The sequence below is a fragment of the Anas acuta genome, chromosome 5 (genome assembly GCF_963932015.1).
Source record: "Anas acuta chromosome 5, bAnaAcu1.1, whole genome shotgun sequence".
In the NCBI taxonomy this organism is placed as follows: domain Eukaryota; kingdom Metazoa; phylum Chordata; class Aves; order Anseriformes; family Anatidae; genus Anas; species Anas acuta.
Window position 1 is genome coordinate 43,945,647 of NC_088983.1, and position 15,666 is coordinate 43,961,312.

The following is a 15,666-nucleotide window of genomic DNA, read 5'->3' on the forward strand; positions in this document are numbered from 1 at the left end:
CTGACAGAACTGCAGGCAATTAGGAGCAGTCTCATTAACAAACTATCAGTAGATGGCACTATTGACCCTTGGTAGCAAGAAAATCCTGCATTTCCTAGCAATTACATTGCAACTGAAAAATTGTATGGTTCCTGAAGAGGTGGTACATGAGTGACCTGAATTTGACTGACTGCCAATTAAATACAAACGCAACTTTGAATTTATTAGTTAGAACACATTTCATCCATCCACTAGTAAGACTGTCAACACTAGGTGCTCTCTCCAAACTGAGAGACTAAGCTTTGTTCCACATTGCAATAGGGTAATGTACCACCATGCTTTTCAGATAATGTGTACAGACTATGATTTATGCGTCCTAGAAAGTACCGTACATGAAAATAAGAAATTTTGAAGATCAATATAGCAGAACAAATGTCTACTCCCAACTCATACCTGAAGTCAACAAAGCACTGTAATTAAAAACCCAACCTAAAATTATTCAATTCAGAGCCATTGTCAATACTATTTATGAGGAGTCAGTCCATTTTGGAGCTTCAGTTTCAAAGCACAGCTAAAATTCTGCTTTGACTGTTCATTACAAAAGATAATGAGGTATTTGATCTAAAAATATACCAATGATTACCCACTACAAATAAGCCAAAATATTGCTGCATGTAATGAGATCAATTAAGTCTTTCACAACACATTTGATACTCAACTTCAGTTTTATACTAAGAAAGTCCCCTCCATATTTTCCATGCAAACAAGGCTAAATCATTACGTATCTTAAAAATCACTAAAAAGCTGCATTGTTGTTCATGAGTCAGTGACATTAATCCCCACCCCACACCACACAATAATTGAATTCTCCAAGAGGCATCTTTTGAGTATTGCCTTGCTATTCTTTTAAAGCTAGGTTTCCGTGAGTGAAGAAATACAGAGAAAAAAGAATGCCTGTAAAGTGGATTTAGCTGCTTGCTGCTATTTAGCTGTTGAATTCTACCACTCAATTGCAAGGAAACAAGCCAGCTCAAATCCAAACACCAGCAAGTCAAAATATAGGTAGTTTTATCATCTCCTGAAGTCTTTTCAATTTAAGCACATTACTGAAGTTTAGAGCACAGCGGCTCAGAACATGAGCCAGAGAAAGTCTAGCTATATCCATAGAGCACTGTAAAGACATAGACTAGCTAGAAACACACACACAATCATCTAGGGCATGATTTTGTTATCAAAAAATAAAAGTCACAAAGAACTGACCCTGAATATTCAAGGAAGTTGAAATAACAAGCACCATTTAACATCTCTAAAACATTACCACACCTGTTATATACTTAAAAATAAAAAACAGAAATATCAAACTATTTTGTGACTACTACTGCATTTTATTGAATCTTATATACTGATGTCCTGTTCCACGCCCTTTGTCTGAAAAACCATGATATTCATCATGATCTGAATGAGTATTTTTTTTTCCCAAACTCCCTATAATCTGACATTCCACTGCCTAAAACTCTCTGACAGCATCGGGGAGTTAGCATTAGCAGAGGAGGAAAAAGGCTTGGAGGGAAAATCAGGTGCAATACCAATCTCCAGTGATCTCCAGATCAGAATTTTCCAATTTATTATTATTATTTTTTTTAATCTTGGGGCTTGTCATTAGTTGGGGTCCACCATGCAGAACACCAATGGCAAGAAAATAAAATAACCCCATCATCTTTAACTCCTCATTCAGTGCAGCAACAAAAACTAACAGTGTATCATTAAATAATGACAGAGTAACAAGTTAGTACTTGTTTGCTTTCCTTAGTCAATCCATCATACCTCAGCAATTAGATCTCCTCAAACTACTGAGCATGAGTATCAAAAAGTTACAGACAGCTTCCTCATTGCCTCCCACACATTGACCAATCAACCCTGGAGTTGCAGTTCCTGTTTTTAGCAAATCTTCATGACATTTCTGGTTGGGACTTAAGCAAGGATTTTTCCTCTTGAAAAGTATGCAGCATTGGCTCGTACCCAGCAACCACAAGAGCTAAAGTGAACTGTACATTTCTGTTCTGCTTCTGTTGTACACATCATTATAAATTTCTCATTCATCAGATGAATTTTGGAATGTCATTGGAAGTCAAACTATAAAGTTAGTTGCATTTCAAGGGAAAACATCAATGCAATTCCACCAATACCATTTATTTTCATATTCCGCGTTCTGTTGTATGATGCTTTCACACACTGGCTGTAATTAACTGCCTTTGATTTATCTTATTAAGTAGATAATCCCCATGGCCTTACAATGGGCATTTGCAGAAAGTCTCCCTGTGCACCATTCAACGAGGTTATCACTGCCCAAACAACCAAACTGTTCTCCTTCAACTGTTCAATGTTCTTTTAAAGGAAGAGTGCACTGCCCACCCAATACTGCACACTTCTCATCTGTCTCGAACCCAGAGTCACTTGCACATTACCTGTATGGCTTCAAAATATAGCTTTTAGTCTTAATACTGGTTGGAAAGCTTGAGTTCCATTCTACCCTGAGAACAGGGCCATATAAAGTAGCTCCTTGGCACCTTCTTACCTCACCCATGAACTAAAACACACGGTGTGGTGGTATGACTTGCCATATAAACCCACACCATTTTCTGAAGTACACCTCTATATTGCATGTTTCATTAAAAGGCATGTAGCCATCCTTGCCAAAACACTAACTTTTAAAAAGAGCCCAACTATTCAGTTACTTCTATGCTATAGTTAGTTATTTATAGTACTAATTCATAACGTAGAATATATTAAGGCATACTCTCAGACAACTGACTTCAAATTTTGTAGTAAATATAGCTAGGCCCCACCTAGACATTTTTTAGTTTATACTGGCAAGAATATTCTCCACAAACCAAATACACAAAAGCTGACAATTTTGTTGCCTGACCCTTAAGAAGTTTACACCATTGGATTCTGGTACTTTTTAAAGAACAAGATAAAATGAGATTTAAGAATCAAGTCCACTACTGAAAGTATAGGAACATGACAAGATTGTCTGCTTAGTGCAAAATAAAGAACTAATTTTGGCCAACTAAGCAGTCAGCCAACAGAAGAGTTTGTAGTTCTGAAAGACATTACCCTGGGTGGACTGAATGGAGTATTTCATTACATTAGTGCTACAGAAAACGTACTGAAACTAGAAATTCTAGCATTTACCACATGATATATCAGTACTTTTATATTAAGTCAAAGTGATTTATTGATATTATCAGTACTAAATTCCAAAGGATTCTTTTCTGCCACAAAACATGGCTTTCATCATGCAATGCATACAAAACAGTTGTAAAGAATGCAGAGATAGATATTTTTAATCTTTTAAAGTTCAATACCACTGGAGAATAGGTAAAGGCATAGTAATAAGGTGTAAGCATTTTAGGAAGAACTACTCTTACTTGATTCGGTCTTACTTAGCATGCAATTGTTCTTTAACTCGGAAAAAGAGAATCTGTTCAATTTGAACTTACTGGGATTAAGATACAAGAACAAACAATTTTAAAATGTGGGGAATTTCTTATAGCAGCCACTGAACTTCATCAGGAAAAAAAAAAGAGACAAGAACGGTACTAGGCAATTCAGTTTCAAGAAGATTTTTCAATAATTACCAAAAACACTTAATGTAAAGACAACCAACCATAAAGACAGTGTACATAAAGTAACTATCCTTATTATTCTACAGTTTAAATAAAGTGAAGGAACCCCTCCTACTCTGCAAAGTCTTCCACGTCAGATAAAAACTTAAATGCGTGTACCTACCTTTCTTGTTTTAATGCATATTCTAACATTTTTATTCTTCTCACTAAATCTTTCTTCAGATTTTCTTGACCCTTTCTTTCCCCTTGTAAAAATGCTATCCGAGCCTGAAAATACAAAAAAAAGGATAACTGGTTTTATTTCATATTGTTACCAAAACAAAAAAAAAGCAATCAAGTCTGGCTTGGAAGAATGGTCAAAAACATTTTTATTTTACTTTCAATGAGTCACTTTAGTTAGTCATTTCTATTTCATTAGTATTTCATTAGTATTTCTTCCCAAGAGTTTTAATGTTGATTTTTAATGCACAAGTATTGCTTTTTTACATTGAAATACAGTGTATTATATAGTATAGTAACTGCAGAAAAAGGCACAAACAAGAACCATTTGAAAACATTTTAATAAATGTACACATTTTTGTTGTTACTGCACTGTTAACATCTTTTCTTTAATACATTTTCTTCTGAATGCAAAGCCCTATTAAAATAGACATAGAACATACTTTTAAGCCTTTTATTTTTTAATGATAATATATTAAACACTTTAAGAGATATAACAGATATAAGAATTAAAATACAGAATTTGCAAATCAGTTCTACAGAAAGCAACTCTTCTACAAATTCAAATTCTAGTGGCTACTGAAGACAGCTGAAAGTTAGAGTATCATGACAGAATTGTTTTTACTATGCCATTCTACATGGAGCAGAATATATTTGAATATTTCTTGGTTTTGTTTTTGTTTTTGTTTTTTTTTTTTCCAAGCAAATTAACTTCCTGAAGTACAAAGAAACAATGAAGCTTCAACTTGTCTGCTAACCTAGCAGACAAGATTATACCCAGTAAAATAAAGTAGCTATCTCTACCAGTGCAAAAGGTCTAGCAGAGAGCTTTAAACTAGCTGAAAAAAAATAAAAGGTAGTTTGTTGAGAGAAAAAAATAATCTCACTACAAAGTAAAAGAGCTTATGCTTTGACTTTTTGGAATTCAAAACTCTAAGGAAGACCAGAAAATTTGCCATTTGAATACAAAACCAAAGAGTGAATGATATTACTAGACTGGCTATCCTTATGGGAAACCACAAACTCATTTGTCCTTGTCATGACTTGGAACTGACTAAAATCATTGGGTAGCTAACTTGAAACGAGATTGGATAGTGTATTTGCTTGGAAGAGACAAAAAAAAAAATAGAATTAAGAAGAGTAAAGAAGCAACAACATTGTGCTGCAGAGGTTAAGATCAATGACACAATTTCATTATTATTTAAGACCTAAGAGATTTTTTTTAAAGGGAGTGGCTGTACCTTTCACTGCTCTCAGTGGTTAGAGCCTGTGACAGTCTAACCGAGATTACAGCATTCCTGCATTGCTCCTGTGATATCACAGTAGAAAGTTTCACACATCAGTGCAGTCCTGATTTTAGCCCCTATTGCCTTTTACTTAATGGTAAACCCAATTAAAATATGTTTCTTCACCTTGCACTAGCTTGTAAGTTAACCAATTAAAATTTGAAAGCCTAGTGAGAACGATGCAGTTATGAGTGAGTTACAAGTTTTGTTGTGAGAACACCTTTGACTAACTACTGCCGTTTTGCAAGAAAAAGTAAAGCACCCGACAACACTGCAAGGTAATGGAGAATTAAAAATAAATGCAGACTTTGTAATGACTCCTGCACAGATATTTTAAGAGAGAAGTTGGAGAAAGATCAAGAATCAGCTATTTTAAATAGCAGTCTCCCACTGGAAAGGCACGAAGGAGCTGAGCAAAACCAACAACTATACACAATTATGTTATGTAGATTTTAAAAGCAGTGCAAAAACTGACTAATCCAACAGAAAGTTAATTGTACATAATGAGCATTTTCTTCAGAAGGCCGTTTACAACCCCTAGTACCTGAGGCAGCAAATGGCCAAACAATTCCGCAAGCCCAACCTGTTATCCTAATTTCCATTAGTCAATGATAACAAAAGCTTGTAAGTAAACAATAGCCTTATACATAAGTACAGAAGTCCACAAAGTGGTTATAAAAGCAATTTTATAAGGCTAGTGTGTTACCTGCATATATGCTCACCACCATACTTCAAACATTAGGAAATTACTGCATCCACAGACTCTTGATGGAAAAAACAGGAATAAGTACTTCAATTATCATTTAACTACAGCCACAAATGCTTTTAAGCTCTTTAACTCTAATGTAGTATTCAACTCCTTCCAAAATTCAGGTCTTCTCTAAGTGATGGTCTTCAACCCTTCCCTCAGTCATCTCTCTTTGCCTAGCATCCTGTTGGAACTATTTGACAGATCTTAGCTTAGCTGCCAGCTGCAACTGTCGGACCTTACTTCATCCTCAGTTTGCAGACCACAGAGATGAAAATAAATTAACCACGACCACACACAGAGAGAGGCATAGGCCTCCAAAATGGTCACAGCCAAACTACTTCCTTCTTCTGGAAGCACTTCTGGATACTTGGCCACAAAGAATTGAGCCTTCGTACTTATCAGATAAAACCAGCCTTACAAAAGGCTTGAAAAAATCCTTAATACACAATAACATTTGTAGCAGTCTTCACAGGGTCCGAAAGGTTGAGCAGAAAGGCTGGCAAATGAATGCTCTCCATAATCTTCGTCATTTTTGTCAGCATTAGCAGACGTCTTTTGGCACCACTTCCTATTGTTTATACACACATGTAGCTGGCCTAGGGACTCACCCCCCCTTGTGACTGTCACATGGCTTAAACCTAATTGAAGCTATCTCTGCAGAAGTTAATAGTTAGATGTTTAGAAATAGAGGAAATGAATTTAGACTTTAGGAAGACTGTTAGACATTGAGACCTTCAATATGAAACCAAGGGTAGGATTTACTGCAGGTTTGCTGAAGGTGTTGTAATAATTAACTTGTTTCCTCAGGTACTGAATTGAGAAATGAGGGTTGTCAAAGCCATTACTAGACATTTTGCATGACGTTGAGCCCCAAGAATTAACATACAATTTCCCAACCCTGATTTCTTTGAGAAGCAGTAAATCTCAGGTTCAATTAAAAAAAAAAAAAAAAAAAAAGATGCAGTAAACAGATCCACCTCCCTCAGTTGTTCTAATTTTAAGTTCCATACAAACATTGAAGAAATGCTCTCTACACAATACAGCTTTCTCAATCTTTAGACATTCCTTTCTTTTGAGAGGAATTTGAATCAATTTATAGCTATTCTGGTGATTAAGGATTGACTGGCACTAACATTGGAAAGTAAAAACAGGACAGAACAATTTGATACTCCTCTTCCCTCCCTGCCTGCCAGTTACAAGAGGATTCTTTACATTGCTGTTAACCAATTTGTAAGCCCTCAGGCCGATAGTAAGAGGATCAATCCTCCTCCTGCTTGTATTTCTGTTCCCTCTACTGTGCTGACACTGCCTCTTTTGCTGCCATACATTAAGCCTAACGAGGAAATCATTCTATTTATTTTTTACTCAGTTCTGAATTACATCAGTTTCCTGATCCTACTCTGAACAGCCATGGGAGTACTTAGGCTAGCACAAGGGATGCAAACAGGATACCAAAGTATGGTCTCAGATCAGCCTAAACTGACCACAAAATCATAGCTTGCATGTCCAGGTCACAAAAGCCGCAAAGAGGGGAGAGACAAGGCAACGGAGAAGACGAGTACGGTCTCTCCTAAATTACAAATCCAATCAAAATGGATTTTAAGAAGTGTATTAGCAAGATCATTTCTCAAAGGGGAGAAAAACATTATTTTACAGAACATGTATAAAACAATAGTTTCATATGCAAAAACATAGCTTTCACATGGCTTTAAAAAAAATCCAGTTGCGTTTAGTTACGTATGATTGTTATGTGTGTTAGACTCCACTCCCCCCGATAGGAGTGTGCTTCAAATCCTTGCATCGTAAACAAGCTCAGAAGCCTCTTCTTTCAGGGCAGACTCTCCCTGTTCTACCAGACTGCTCATTTTCATATTTATGGTATTTTCCCGTCTCTCTGATATCTGCTGTTTTTCTACAAAAATAAGGGACACTTGATAACTCTGTGTTCCCTCTACACTTTGGCCCTCAGCTGTAAATAAGAGTACTACCACATGAATTCGCTGCGTTTTATTATGAAAGTGAATTCAGAGAGCACTTAGAAACAGAGTGGCAGATATTTTGTATTTGTGCAAGGATGCATGAAATAAAGCCTAATACTAGGCAAGGCAAAATACAAGGCTAAAAAGAAATACTGAGCAACTACTTGAATAGTATGGATCCCATGGAAAAGCACTGGCTGAGGTTAAATAACTACAGGACCTACATGTAGATATGGAAGGAGACGAGTTAGAATTCTAGCATCTAATATTAGAGACTTGGTAAACTTAGTTCTATTTTAACAGAATGCTGCATTTTGGACAAACCTGTACTAGATTTTACAGATGGAAGGGTATTCATATTTTCAAGCAATAAACAGACAACAGTCTTTCAACAAATAAACTCCAAGATCTCAAACAGGAATACTGAAATTTTCCTTAACTATGTACGAATGAATCACTCATTTCACTGACAATCCACATCCCATGCTCCACATCCCTTACACTGTTTGATCCAAGTATACCAGAACATTTAGTTTGCCAGAGAACTTCCACATAACTTCAACTTATTCAAAAATCAGTATTTCACACAGAAGTTGACCATTGAAAAAATTGAAGAAATATTTTCTGGGAGTAAAGTGAAGATCTTGCTTTGTTTCATTTTTAAAGAAACGTGAATGGTTTTAAAACTGCTCTACATTTCACACAGCACTGCCCATAATAGCAGCACTCATTAAAACTGCTTTTTGTTGCTCCAAACACATAGAAAAGCCTGACTTAAGGACAATTGTTTATCTTGATTAAACATATTTCTCATAGCCATTGAGAACAAGGGAGAGAAGTTATTATAGTGTTTTGGGCAGGTAAAATCACATATGCAAACTAAGGGTAATTTAATAATACATATATAGGGTTTCACAGTCTTACTGTATTAATAAATCCTAATGTACAGCACTTGAAATATCCATCTAAGAACTCAAACCTATTAAGATGTATCATAGAGAAAAAGAGGCAAGTAATCTGCATTAATTGGTAAAGATGAAGAATTTATCCTGTGCTGTTGGAATAGTAACACTTTTCTATATAATTCAGGCAACCAAACTCTAATGGATTCACCAATCCAGGAACACACCAGGTAAGTAGGTATATTTACTTTCTAGATCAGTTGTAAATGCTTAACTTTCTGGAAGAGAAGAAGAAGAGTATTTTGAAAATAAATCAACTTCATGTAAAGCAATGCCAGCCGCAATGCAATGCCTGCATTTTTCTAAAGCCCATTCAGAGTTCCAGAAGGAAGGAAGGAAAGGCCTGCAATATTTCTGAAAGAAACATAATACACTGAAGCAGCTTGAACATACATACCAGCGCGCACATCAATGCGTGCTTATCCTACTACGGCATGTCACAAGACTAAGAACAATAGTAAGATTTATTTTTTTTTTTTTAGTATTTTGTTTTAATCATATAATTACACACAAAAAATAATCTTCATTCTTAGATGCTTATTACACTGAAGATGAAGCAGAATGGTTTTGGAAAAATAAAACATACCAGTGAGGTGGAAGGCTTGACTAATGGCAGCAATATAAGAGCTGACACACCTGTACAGCTATTGCTGTTCTAGTTCTCATTCACAAAAAGCAAAGGGAACATGTGAGAACAGCCTCCACCCTCAATTTTCAACAAAGACAGTTTGAAACATCACTGCATTCAGAACATGTAAACCCTGATGCACGTAAAAGCATTAAGAAGAGCTTCTGTATACCCATATGGACCTGATGATATCTTTGTATTTTAATTAATCCTTAAACTATCTTGAAGAACAAATGGACTTGAAAGAAAGACCTTCACTACTTTAAATAAAAATTAAATAAATTTCATTTCAAATCAGACTTGATTTTGCAAATTAAAGACTCTAATAAGATTCTTACTCTAAGGAACTGTGCAATAAGGCAGGTGTCGGTGTTTATAGCAGGATCATACATGTTTCAAAGACATTTGAAACGTTTAAAGTTTCTATAGAATAAAAAGGAATTGGAAAACGATTTTCTGGGGAACCTTGTCAATAATGAGTTACATATGAGGTCAGTAACTACTGTACCTACAGTAGTAATGATATGGAGATGTTTCCTAAAGGTTCCCTTTTTTATAGACCTTTTTCATTTCAGCTGATGTTCATTTCTTGATCTTCAACTGATACTTTACTCAGACCGATCTGATCACTTTCTGATTGTTTCTCAAAAGCAAATACTAACCATCAGAAAAGTGACATCCTTGAGCAACTTTCCCACAAGAGTGCCAGATTAAAAAAAAAAAAAAAAAAAACCAAACAAACACAGCTGATCCCAAAGAGGAATCTGTTTGGTTAATGATAATTGACAGATACAAGGGAATCTGCTCATCTGCAAGTCCCCTTTTGCCTTGCAATGGGTATAGCCGAGACCAGGATTGCAAAATCCTGTCCTTCCCTGAATATATCCTTCCTAGTTTTTGCTACCACTATGTTGTCTCAGATCATTTAAAGTCAAAAGGTTGCCTTTTTTTTTTTCTCCCCTACGGGACAAGTTACCATAAAGTTCCAACAGCTTCTTTGAACACCTCCCAGAAAATTCAGCTTTCCATTTCTAACCCTATTGTTAAAATTTTTGCAGATCTTCAGTATTTTTCCCACCTAGTACCACTGCTTCTTTGCTAGTTTACCCAATTCATGTATCGGGCAATTGATCAAACTTAGGAGTAGTAAATTCTATTTTGTCCCACCATATGTATCACATTGTTTGCCTCTTCAAGTTTCCTCCTTTTCTATTTTATGGTCAAACTTCTAAGTGACAGCTTAAAACACAGCTTAAGCATACCTCCATTCTGTCAGTGTTCCTTACTTGAGATGATTCATGCAATCATTTTTCTTGTGCAAGGATTCTTTTTATGGCCACTCTCCTATTCAATTTGATATTTAGGAATAGCAGAATAACATAACTCTTGGGTGTATTTTTAAAGGCTAACACCCTCTAAGCATCAGGGTTTAGAAGTTGTCCATAGTCTTCAATTCAGAAGCCAACAGCAGGGGAAAAAAAAAAAAAAAAAAAGTTGACTAAGTCCCAAGAACAGTCAAAAGCTTCCAAAATTATAGATGCAAACTGTTACACACAGCATTCTCCTGAAAGACTAAAATGTAACACTGTTCCACTTGAAGGACAGGTGGCCCAGAGAAAGATGCAGTGGGAAAGCAGGCAGCAGGTGCATCTAGATGCATAGAAATGCTGAGAGATAAGGGTAAGAGGAGAGCACAGATACCTCAGTAACGCACACACTATGTAGCAGCCACACCATGCATGAAACTAACACAACGCACCAAGACTCAACGATCAAATCAATTTCAGGAAAAAATAAAGTTAACCTGGTTATCATCAACATACCATAACAGACCAAACTACTAAAATGCTCTATGCCAAGGTGTCTGAACACGTCCCCACACACCAGCTCTCCTTCTCCCCACACACCTGAGAACTTCACAGGCATTGCACTTCAACATCTTAACTCCTGTGCTAGCAAGTTCACACTTTGCTTTGTACTTGACATGCAAACCATCAAGAACATCAGCAATCCAGGCAGACCCAAGATTCAGTATTCTTTTTTTAGCTCAAAGGTATCAACAGCCATAATTTATTATTTCTTTAATCAATTGACAATCAACGGGAACGCCTGCAGGCCCAAAATTGCCTACCCAGACAATACACTCGTAAGAGCCAAAAAAATCCCTCATTTTTACCTGCAAGTTGTCGAATCTCCACCAGTATCAAAAGTTTCACTGAGAAAACACCACCTTTCCATTCAAACATCAGATGTCATCAGTGAGACAACTAAATAGCTAACAGAAACGTAAGCAGCACTAGTATTTCTTACTGCTCACACAGCTCCTCCTCCAAGAAGGGTCCATATATCGCCCTTGTAACTGCATGCTATTATCAAGTACAATGAGCTCTTAAACATGTTTGAACAGAAACCCCAAGACGCCGAGGCAGTCGTGTTTCTAAGAAGAGTTACAGAAAGCTCAAGAAACAAATCAAACTCATATACATAAACTAAGCTCTTTTTGCAATTAGGTCTGTTGGAAAACATAAGCATCCTTCCTCTAGCACGTACCTCCTGAAGATCAAGTCATGTAAAATAAAACCCTACATCTATTTTCATAACTGACTTGTTACTGCAATGTAATTCATTTCACATCAGCATTCCCAACAAATAAGGATGTTAGTGCTCATACGACTTCTACAGACAAAAGTTAATAAAGAATATTAAATAGTTCTACATATCAACATATGGTCACTTTCAATAGACTAAAGAGAAGTGCAAGAACCTCAGTTACACATATTGATGGATTAAAATCAAGTCCATCAATGCCGAAAGTTAAACACAAAATACTTCCTATATTAGTCTCTAGTCAGCATCTTCACCAAACCAACAAGCAGTTCTCTGCCACCATATTCGTAATAGCACAAAAATCAGAGTTGGCTTTCGTCAACACCCAAATGCTCTCTCTGCTTTGATATCCCAGTAAAGAAAGTATTTTGAATACATTTGGCCTCACCAAAGATGTCAGTTTATTCACAAAATGTTCTATGCAAAGTAATGCTAAAATAATCCTTATTTTCTCACTCCAGTTTTTCAAGTATTTTTCTGCCCAGACCTAAACGCTGATTTTTATAAATGCGTGTACATTAGGTGTGCATACACACATACATAAATTTACAAGATTTAAAAGCAACCCCATACCATATACCCGTACCACAATAATGAGAGTTTCAAACTAAACTACTGAACATGCCTGCATCTTCTCTATAAGGCACTGAGAAACAGATCCAAGGGTGCTAATGACAGGTCCACAACTTAACACCCTTTGATTTTTCCAGCTTACAGCACGAGCTGGTGGCAAAACACATACTCAAGCGCAAAGCAACCAGAGCACCCGTAAGAGAACTTGTTCATCCAAGGTCAGAAGTGTTTTGCAAATGGGAGTCTTAGTATCTCTACTGGAAGGGTTCTTGTACATTTTCTTCTGTTTTTGACTTTCTTCTTCGCATTTCTAATTTTTCAGAACCAGCTGTTAGCTGCCAAGAGGTAGGTTCAACCATCCTCCAACAACCAACCAAATTTCTAAGCTATTGTACTTTGTTACAGGCTCTCCACACTTGGATCATGTTTCTACTTTAGTTAATAGAAAATCAACTGCATTTCTTAGCAGAAACTAGCCATTAGAATACATATAGCACTAGCTTCCTTTTCATTCAAGACAGCCATGTAATATTGTGCACATACAAGATTTTACAGAAAAGCTGTGCAGTCAACCAAAAATACACGTATAAATTCTCTCTTCCTGGAGGAAAATAATCTTTGGGCTTCCCTGACCAGAAAACTGGAGTGGGGGCACCTAGAAAAGGGTGTTCTCAAACCAAAATTGATGCAAATGTTATCAATTTAAAAAGACGAGAAGATCAATCAAAGCATTTTGACATTTAGATAGACCATACTTCAGTCAGTTACCTTTGCACCAAAGCAAAGGTTTGTCTCAAGTTTTTGTTTTTAAACAGAAAGAAATCACAGAATCACAGAATTTCTAGGTTGGAAGAGACCTCAAGATCATCGAGTCCAACCTCTGACCTAACACTAACAGTCCCCACTAAACCATATCCCTAAGCTCTACATCTAAACGTCTTTTAAAGACCTCCAGGGATGGTGACTCCACCACTTCCCTGGGCAGCCTGTTCCAGTGTCTAACAACCCTTTCAGTAAAGAAGTTGAATGCCATAGTTCTCTTGGTAGCTTATTCCAAGGGTCCGGGTCTTCATTTAAGTACTATGACCTAAGTTTGTGTTCTTTCCATCAAAATTAAAACCACTAGATCAAATGACAGAGTAAAACATAGCTTACTTTATGAATTCATTTATCCTATTTCTGTGACTACATAAAGTACTCATTTTTCACTTCACAGAAATTTCAACTTGTTTCCTGATTATTCCCAAGGCTGCTCTACAAGAAAAAAGGGCAGCTACCTTTACACGTAAGCCTGTAGACACACAGTAGACACTGTTCAGTGAGATAATTTTTTTTTTTTTTTTTAAGGCGGAGTGCCAGTCTATTGTGTCACACTCCTTAATCCAAACTGCTTTCTATTTCAAAATTCAAAAGTATCTGAAAAAGCATTCTAAAAGCCAGGGAGGCACTTAGCGAGGCTTGCTTTCAGATTTATATTTGGTCAACCACCAAGACTGAACTCTAAATGGATCATTCCGAGATGTTACTTCTAGCCCTCCATTTTTTTTGGCCAAATTTTTAGCATTCCTTTCAAAATTACTACTAAAGAATGGGCCATTATATTGCAGTGTTGACCTTGCCAGTTCTGCACAGATCACAAGACACAAATCACTTCCCAATTTCTATATTTACAGCTCCTGTTTTTAAATGCACAAATTATTCAGGGGTTTACTGACTTTCTTTTACTAGAAAAACGCAAAGGTCCTGGAGGAAAGCAGCTACATGATTATTTAAGCAAAACTTCATCCTGTCCCTATCACTCGCATTTTCCACATTTTCTACATTTCTACTAAACGCATGCGCCCTACAAGCACCATCTTAAGAAGAAAAGTTACACACCTCTGACCATTTGTATCTAAAAAGATTCCTGTAAATTCATTTAAACTGCTGGGCATTCTGGGCATACACGTAAGCCAGTTATAAAGCTTTCTTTCCAGCAGAGTTACCACCACAACCAGTAAGACTAATTATACACTGATGGTAACATCAAAACACAACATTTGATAAGATTAAAAATATCCTTACTGTCAACATCATTATGCTGCTGCATTATTAAAATGAAGTTACATTGTTTAATTACTCTGCTAGTAATTAAATGCCATATTTAGAGCCTCATTAGACACCTACTACTAATAGACCTAAGAATATTAAGCTCTCTATCATAACTTGTAGTTGTAGCACAAGAGCACAGAGATCAAAACAAAGTTGTACACTTTGTAGCGTGGCAGGTGCTTACAGTCACTGGAGTGGAAAGGGAAGGACAAATGCCAGCATGGCAAATATTCTCAAGAATGTGCACTTCCTTTTCCAAAGCCAGGAACATCTATTTTTCATTTAGGAATACGTAAGTATAACCTGCAGCAGATTGAACACAAACAAGCTAAAGGGACCTGTTTTAGTGATGAACACTCGTGCCAGTGTTCATCAACTGCAAGTCAGTAACATACGTTCCCAAGGAACAGACAGAAAAAGGAAACAAAACGCTCAGCTGTCAGAGCTAGAACACGAGAAGCCCTCTCTATGCACACAAAGGAACACAATACCACAGAGCTTCAAGAGCTCAGCATCATTAATTCGGCAGCCATGTTGGCATCACCAAATTGATAATCAAGTTAATGGAAACAGAAGTTAGGTAACAAAAGAGAGGAAGAGTTGAAACACTTATATATAGTACATATAAAGCATAGCGTAAGGCATTTTAGGAGAGGCCTCACAAAGTTGATGAGGAATGGGTATTTTGCACCTCATAAATGTTAATCTAGCCTCATGGCACAGAGCAGTGCCAACAGTCTCTAGTTTACACCACTTATCAGCGCGGTACCGCAGCCAGCAGTCCTGCCTTCTGCCAATTCCACTGTACAAAGCTCGCTAAAGCCACGGGACAGAATATGTCTTACAGAACTTGCAGACGCATTTACATGCTCTCCTTGAATACTTCCAGAAGTTCTGTTTGTCTAATCAGGATCTTTGTCTTTTCCTCTCCAGGGTACCCAAGGTTTCTGTTCTGGCACCCT

General features: G+C 36.7%; 1 protein-coding gene across 5 annotated transcripts in view; it reads right to left on the minus strand.

Moving 5' to 3' along the window:
- Positions 1 to 15,666, minus strand: part of STRN3 (striatin 3) — a 59,382-nt gene that overhangs the window by 35,917 nt on the left and 7,799 nt on the right. For all 5 annotated transcript variants that reach the window (XM_068684410.1, XM_068684413.1, XM_068684411.1 and 2 more), the window contains exon 2: positions 3,772 to 3,875. In XM_068684410.1, the coding sequence (XP_068540511.1) occupies positions 3,772 to 3,875 (104 nt within the window). The remainder of the gene's footprint in view (positions 1 to 3,771; positions 3,876 to 15,666) is intronic.